Source organism: Acinonyx jubatus, chromosome D1, assembly GCF_027475565.1.
Source record: "Acinonyx jubatus isolate Ajub_Pintada_27869175 chromosome D1, VMU_Ajub_asm_v1.0, whole genome shotgun sequence".
Taxonomy (NCBI): domain Eukaryota; kingdom Metazoa; phylum Chordata; class Mammalia; order Carnivora; family Felidae; genus Acinonyx; species Acinonyx jubatus.
This window is the reverse complement of record NC_069390.1, coordinates 6,016,408-6,023,976: the sequence shown is the minus strand read 5'-3', so window position 1 is coordinate 6,023,976 and position 7,569 is coordinate 6,016,408. Positions and strand designations below refer to the sequence as shown.

Genomic DNA, 7,569 nt, shown 5'->3' with positions numbered 1-7,569 from the left:
ACAAAATAGTTCTTGAACATGCCATTTGGAAAAAACGAAGTCCTAGCAGCTCAAACCTCTGTGGGTATGGGCAGGACCTATCAGAAGGATGGACTTCTCTGAGGGTTCCTGGGTGACAAGCCTGCCGTGTCACGGGATAACCCCCCACCCTTGGCAGCATCTGTAGACTTTTTCACTTAACCCCGTTTTGGGTCCAACCCCTCCCCCCACCCTCCCCCAAAGCTTCTTCGAATAGCACCCATCTCTACCTTAGAAGGATAGCTGCTTGGCTGCCAGGGGTAGGGAGTGCCCTGGGAGGAGGGCAACCCAGCTGCCCTTTGGATCAGTCCCCCTACTGTCCGTCCCAAACCTTGCCTTTCATGGTGCCAGGAGAGTTCCTGAGCCTCCAGGGCTCTGGGGGACAATTTGGCTGCTTCTTGGCCCCTCCCTCTAGGAACATTTAATTTCTAATTCTCTGCTAAGAGAGTTAATGAGCCTCCATCCATTTCCCATGTTTCAAAACATCATCAGGTCCTTTGGTCTAGTACTGTCTCCCTCCTACTTTCTCTTTCCTTGTAAATTTATACCTGTTTTATTTCTTTACTCTCATTTTAGATTTTAAGAGGAAACAGAGGTAAACCCATGTGTTTAAACCTGCCACATTTAACAGGAAGTCTATTTACTATATTTAAATAAAAATGTTTAACAGGTAGCTCCAGAGAGTCCAGAGAGGAAGAGCTTGGCCTTCTGAGCATCATCCTTCAGATGCTTTAACATCTCCACCTGATTTCTCTGCCTCAGTTCTGCCTACACACTTTCCTCAGCCGTGTAAGGACGAAGGAGAAAGCACAAATATCTGGGTTCAAATCCTGACTCCTCCATTCACTGCCCCATGATCTCATCCCATCAACTCTCATAATTGCTGCCTCTGGTACCAGATTAGCCCAAGAGGCACAGTGAGTGTTGTGGAGATGCTTCTAATTATAAAGTCCTGAACCAGGGAAAGAATGTTGCATTCTCTTTCCCTGGATCCCTACATGCAGCCCTGGCCTGCTGTGCCCCAGCTCTGGCCCCCACCAAGGCCACAGGAGGCAGAGCCCTGGCCCCTCATGCCCTCAGGCATTCTGTGGGTCCCAGGCCTGACAGTGAGAGGAACCAGAAACTTAGAAAGATGGAGGGAGTCCAAGAACCAAGTGGGTGCTTTATTAACTTGGCAAAGGGGTGATTAGGCTGGCCAAGCAGCCCCTTGCCAAACCTGCCACTCTGCTAGAGGGCCAATGAGGCAGAGCTGCAGGGCCCAAGCCCTGGACACTGGAGTCCAAGCCGGGCAGGGGCAAGGCCAAGGATGGGACTGGAGTTGCCGAAAGGCATTTTTAAGCACCAGTGCACCTCCCCTCCTGAGGTTAGGGATGGGCCGGAGATGAGTTAGGAGCCCCCTCTCCTGCTCCCCTCTCCCCGAGCAGCTCTGGCTCTTCCTGGAGTCAGGAGGCTGTGAGGCCCACATCAGCTGCAGTCTGGAAGGTGATCCCGTCTCCGGGCAAGGGGGAGGCCAGGAAGGGCCAGAGCCAGACGAGGACCCAGCGGGGCCCCAGGGCCGCCTGCAGGTTGTGGCAAGGGCCCAGATCATAAGAGTGCTGGCCCCGAGCCCACTCCCACGTGGTCTGGCCCCGCAGCAACAGCATCCCATGGAAGAGCAGCCCAGCCCCGCACAACAGTGCACCTGCCACACACGTGTCGGTCACAAAGGCCAAGGCAAACTGCGCCAGAGACACTCTGCCTGCAAGGAGAAAGCAAGAGGGTCAGGGAGCAGCAGCGGGCCCAGTCCCCCCAAAGCCCAGCTCCTGCCCTCACCCTCCACTGCGAAGCAGGGGCTCGTTCCTCTGCTCAGCAAACACTCACTGGCTATTCCTTAGCCAGCCCCCATTGGTGACCTGGGCAGACACAGCTCCTTACCCAAGATCTGACTTCCATTCACCATAAACTTGTGAGCACCTCCCGGGTGCTAGACACGGTACCAGGCACCAAGATGAACAGTAGACAGGACCCCTAACCTCCGGGAGTTCACGGACAGACGTTTAAGAGATCGCTTCTCAGTTACTTAATCACAGCAGTGATGTGTGTTACGATGGAAAAGCACAGCACCTCCCGGCCCACGGTAGGTACTAAGTATCCGCTGCGGGGCGCCTGGGTGGCGCAGTCGGTTAAGCGTCCGACTTCAGCCAGGTCACGATCTCGCGGTCCGTGAGTTCGAGCCCCGCGTCGGGCTCTGGGCTGATGGCTCGGAGCCTGGAGCCTGTTTCCGATTCTGTGTCTCCCTCTCTCTCTCTGCCCCTCCCCCGTTCATGCTCTGTCTCTCTCTGTCCCAAAAATAAATAAAAAACGTTGAAAAAAAAAATTTATCCGCTGAACAAATGAACTACAGGAAGTCATGAAACACTGTGCTCACTGAAAGCAGCCAGACGCCAAAGTCACATATTCTATGATGCCATTCACGTGAAACGTCCCAAACGGGCAAATCCAAAGAGACAAGACCGTAGATTAGTGGTTACCAGGGCCTGGGGGATTCAAGGGAGGAATGGGGAGGGACTGTTTAACGGCACAGGGTTTCCTTTGGGGGTGATGAAAATGTTCTGGAATTAGACAATGGTGATGGTTGCACAACATTGTGAATGTACTGAATGCCACTGAATTGTATACTAGAAAGCGGTTAAAAGGATGAATTTCATGTTATAGGAATTCTACTTCAATAAAAAAGAGGCTGTGTGGGGAAATGCCAAGCAGATGTATTAGGCTAAAGGAAGTAGGTTTCATCTGTTTTAATAAAGTGACATCTTGGGTGGTGCCTGAAGGAGGTATCTGCTAGGTGAAGAGGGGAGAAAACATTCTGTTTGAAGGTCCTGAGGCAGGATGGAGGGGCGTCTGGGAGACCCATGCATGGATGGTTCTGGAAGCTCAGGAGAGAAGCCCAGGCTGGACATGCAGATCTGCAGGCGGTTGGAGCACAGGCAGTTCCAAGACCCACCAGAGTGTAGAGTAAGATGGAGTCAACACCATGACCTCAGCGGCAGGTCCTCTGGGACCCAACCAAGAAGAGAGAGGGAAGAGACGCCTGGGTGGCTCAGTCAGTTAAGCGTCCGACTCTTGATCTCGGCTCAGGTCATGATCTCACAGTTCGTGAGTCTGAGCCCTGAGTCAGGCTCGGCGACTACTGGTGTGCAGCCTGCTTGGGATTCTTTCTGCCCCTCCCCCACTCCCTCTTTTTCTCTCTCTCTCTCAAAATAAATAAATTAAAAAAAAAAAAACAAAAAAAGAAGAGAGAGGGAAACCAGAAAGAAAGAAGGAAACAGGATGCAGGAAGGGCTGTTGGAGAATCCAGGATACGGGCCATCCAGGAGGTTGGAGGTCAGCAGTCTTGAGGCAGAAAGGTCTTGTACCCGGGCAAGTCCTTCAAGAAGCTTGGCTGCTAGGGGTGCCTGGGTGGCTCAGTCGGTTAAGCGTCTGACTTTTAAGCATCTGTCTGAATCTTGACTTCAGCTCAGGTCATGATCTCATGGTTTGAGTTTGAGCCCCGCGTCAGGTTCTGCACTGACAGCTCAAAACTGCTTGGGATTCTCTGTCTCCCTCTCTGCCCTCTCCCCTGCTTGCTCTCTCTCTCTCTCTCTCCCTTTCTCTCTAAAAAATAAATAAGTAAACATTAAAAGAAGAAAAAAAAAAAGCAGCAGTAGCAGCAGCTTGGCTGCTGACAGGAGAAGAGCCTGGAGGCAAGAGCTAGGGAGGAGGAGGATGTGGGGTGAAGAGAGGCTTTGTACCGATGGGAAAACCCAGAGGAAGCATGCAGAGAGAGCCTGGGTTGGCAGGAGGAGAGCAGGCCCACAGCGAGGCTTCTGAGCAGGGAGGACGGGCCAGACATCAGGAGAAGCCGGAGGCAGTCAGGTTGGATCTGCTGGGGTCCGCAGCCATGAACACGGCATGGTACCGACTGCCACGAAGTACCAAGCATCTCTGGAAGCTGGCAGCAGCCAGGGGCAGACACAGAGAAGCCAGGAAGGCACAGCGGGAGGCAGACAGAGCAAGAGGATGGAGATGTTGGCAGAGGAATGGTGGGAATGAGGATTCTAAGCTGGATGTGGGGGCAGTGACGTGGGGAGGGTTGATGGACAGAAAGGTGAGGGCCAGGCGCTCACGAAGCAGGTGTCCTGGAGTGTCAGAGTGAGAGCTGGCGAGGAGAGGAGGTGGGGAGCAGAGAAAGGGGTGACAGGCTCATAGCGTGATTTGGGAGGTGTTGGCTCTGACACAGTTTGGCCTCTGACAAGGTCTAGGGTGGACGTGGGAGTAGAGGGAGGGAGTCAAATGGAGGAGAAGGGCAAGAGGCTGAGCAACGGGGACACTGATTGGGCCATTCACCCAGACTTGCAGACACCCAGGATTTCACCAGGGCCCAGGGCTCAGAGGGCAATGGCCACAGGGAGGTGCAGCTGGAGGGCTTGGGTCTCAGCGGAGGCAGGGGGTCATCAAGGAGGCTGCTCAGGGAGCCAGTGGGCAGAGGAAGACACTGCCATCCCCACTGGGCCTTCCAAGGCCTCCCCCCAGGCTGCAGGGAGGGGCCCTTGGGACAGACTGGGGTTTGGAGAGGATAAGGAGACACAGTGACCACTGAATGGTCATGGAGTTTAGTAACCGCAGGACAAGGTTACAAAGGGGACCACGGAGGAGTCGGGAGGAAGGAGTCAAGGGAGAGAAATCCCAAAGCATTTCAGGGGGAGACAACAAATAGTATAAAAAAAAATAGGGGGGGGTGGATTTTATCTCAGGGAGGCGGGGGGTTGTCAGAAGAAAGAGGAATAAGTCTGTCATCCAGAACATGGCCTCTCAACCAACCTCCTGATCCATGTCCTCTCCTCCCAACTTCCAAAGCCTGGAGCTTCCCCTGACTATAACTTTCACTGGGTCCCTACTGTCGAGTCAAGTCAGGGCTGGCTATCTCCTCACACCAGCATTCAGGACCTCCACCATCCAGTCTGAACCTACTCCCTGTCCAACCTCTATGCCTTTGCTCAGGCTGCTCCCCTCACTCAGAATGCACCCCCACTTAGAATGCTCCCTCCCCATCCCAACCTATGTCCTGAATCCCCACTAGTCTTTCCTTCTGTGCCCACACCTAGAACCCTTCCCCGATTCTCCCAGCCAGAACTCTGTACCTGTGTCAAGGCCCTGTATTTTACTGTACCGCACACCCAGCTGAATCCCAGGCTGCCCTCACCCCCCATAAATGACACTGGGACTGGGTCCCCAGGGCACTACCAGGAGAACCAGCCAGAAATCCCATCCCCCACCAGAATGGCCCACTGCAAAGCTCCCCACCTGTGAGCAGCATGAGCCAGGGCAGCAGGAGGAGGGCCGCGATGTGGAGGGGTGCATGGGCTCGCAGGAGGGCCGACAGGGCGGGACCCAGCAGCACAGAGACATGGAGCAGGACGCCCGCAGCATGAAGCAACAGGCACAGGAAGGGCCGGTAGTTGCGGAATCCCACGCAGCGGCCCAGCAGGCGACAGTGGTGATCCCGACGAAGGATGCAGACGCGGCAGGCGGAGCAATGCCCACTGCGTGGTGGCACCTGGCTTTGGCACTGGTAGCAGTAACTGCAGAGAAGGAGCCACAGAGTCAGTTCCCCCAGCAGCTCTGAGCACCTCGTCAGGCCCGGTCAGCCTCTGAGCCCATCCTGGGGAAGCAGGCACAGCCCCTGTCCTCACTAAGCCTCAAGTTCATCATACATAAATGCAGGCTGAACACCACTTCCTGGGCCCTTCCAGTTCTAGCCCTGCAGGTCCGAGGGCTCCTGCAGCTCAGACATCCAGTCCTAAGGCCTCTAACACCCAGGAGCAAACTTCTCACTTCCTCTGTGCTCACCACGTTGGTCCAAGTCACCAAAAGATTACTGGATTACTGCAACAGACTCTTAATTATTCTCCCTGATTCCAGCTTTGTTTCCTCCTAGTCTAGTCTCACGCCAGCACCCAGACTGATCCTTAGAAGTCTAAGTCGTGCCCTTCTCCTCTGCTCAAAACCCTTCAGTGGCTATCCATCTCACTGCCAGTAAAAGCAAAGCCTTCAGTGTCCTGCAAGGTCTTTCCATCTCTAACCTCTCTCCTCCCCCTCTCACTCCACACCAGCCACAATGGCCTTCTTGCTGTTCCAGGAACATGCAACGCACATAACTGCCTCAGAGTCTTCCCACTGTCTATTCCCTCTGCCTGGAATGCTCTTCCCCCAGATCCCCACATGGCTAACTCCCCCACCTCCTTCAAGTCTGTGCAAATACCTACCTTGACTACCCTATTTCAAACCGCAACGGGCACACCATTTACTCTGCTCTTTTTGTTTCCATACCACCAACATCTTCTAACGTTCTATACAATTTGCTAATTTATTATGCCTGTAACTAATCATCTGCCCCCTCCCCCACTGAAATCAGCTCCAGGGTGTCAGGAATCTATTTTATGGTACCTCCAGTGGCCGGAACAGTACCTTGCACATAGCAGGTGCTCATTAAATATTTGCAAGTGAATGAATGATAACGTCTTCAGGATCTACCATCCAGGTTCTAAAAGAGTGTTCCGGCTCTAACAAGCGGATCCTATTATAATCTGGTTCTAACATCTTCAGGTCCTAGGGCGCCTCCCCCAGTCCAAGGCTCCTCCTGCTTTCCCCCCTCGCCAGATCCCGCGCCCCACTCACGCCCAGCCCTGGCCCAGACCGCGGCCGGCCAGCATCACGCCCCGGATGCTGGGATCGGAGCGCAGGAAGAGCCCCACGTTGCCCAGCAGGTTGAGCAGCTGGAAGGCGGCCAGCACTAGCTGCAAGGCCCGAGCCAGGGGTCCCAGCGGGGGTGGCCCGGGACCCAGAACTAGCACATAGGCCAGCTCCAAGCCCACAGCCGTGGCCCACAGCGCAGTGAGCACGAGGGGCAGCCGCGCGGGCGCCCCCTCCGCGCTCCCCGCCGCCCAGGGCTGCCCCATGGCCTGGACCCCACCGGCTATCGGGTCCTTAGTACACCACCGCTTCCGTATTGGGGCGGGGATAGTGGCAGACGGACGCCCTCTACGACCAATAGAAGCTCGAAGGGGGCTTAGAGTCACAGGGAGCGGCCCGAAGATGCAGACATGTGATTGGACGGGCGAATGAGCCGGCGAGAAGCTTGGAATCCCGTTGGCGCTGGAGCAGGGAAGGACAGCACGTTATAGCTCCGCCCGCCAGCGGAGGCCACGCCCCTCCAGCGAAGCTACGCCCTCTGCTCTCACTGGCTGGTTTGAAGGATTGAGTTGCAGACTCGGTGGCATCGGGGTTTCCCGGCTCAGCACATTCATTCCCCCTCAACCCCCAGCCGCCCCGATATTAATAGCCCTGCATCGGCTCATCCAGCTGGCCTGGAACCCCTTCCCATGCCCGAGTGTCTCCATCACCCCAGAAAACATTCAAACAGCTCAGCGCCTCGCTGTTTCTGACTGTGAAATGGGGATAGGGCTCTATGTTTCCCACCAGCGCCGCGCAGGGAGAGGGTCAGGAGGAGGCCTAAGGGGCAGCTTCTAGAGC

The 7,569-nt window shown here is 55.2% G+C and overlaps 1 protein-coding gene across 1 annotated transcript; it reads right to left on the bottom strand.

The window, feature by feature from the left end:
* Positions 1 to 220: 220 nt before the first annotated feature.
* Positions 221 to 7,069, bottom strand: ZDHHC24 (zinc finger DHHC-type containing 24). Its single transcript, XM_015067967.3, has 3 exons — positions 6,715 to 7,069; positions 5,341 to 5,618; positions 221 to 1,756 (listed from the first exon to the last, which is right to left on the bottom strand). The coding sequence occupies exons 1-3, from the start codon at positions 6,993 to 6,995 to the stop codon at positions 1,461 to 1,463; spliced, it is 855 nt and encodes a 284-aa protein (XP_014923453.2). The 5' UTR covers positions 6,996 to 7,069; the 3' UTR covers positions 221 to 1,460.
* Between the last annotated feature and the right edge of the window lie 500 nt (positions 7,070 to 7,569).

Excerpts from the sequence above, each read along its gene's own strand:
- ZDHHC24 (XM_015067967.3), bottom strand. The coding sequence starts at position 6,995 with ATGGGGCAGCCCTGGGCGGCGGGGAGCGCGGAGGGGGCGCCCGCGCGG. Across the intron at positions 5,619-6,714 it reads GGTCTGGGCCAGGGCTGGGC|TTACTGCTACCAGTGCCAAA; the intron begins GTGAGTGGGGCG and ends CCTTCTCTGCAG. Across the intron at positions 1,757-5,340 it reads CTGGCTCATGCTGCTCACAG|GCAGAGTGTCTCTGGCGCAG; the intron begins GTGGGGAGCTTT and ends TTCTCCTTGCAG.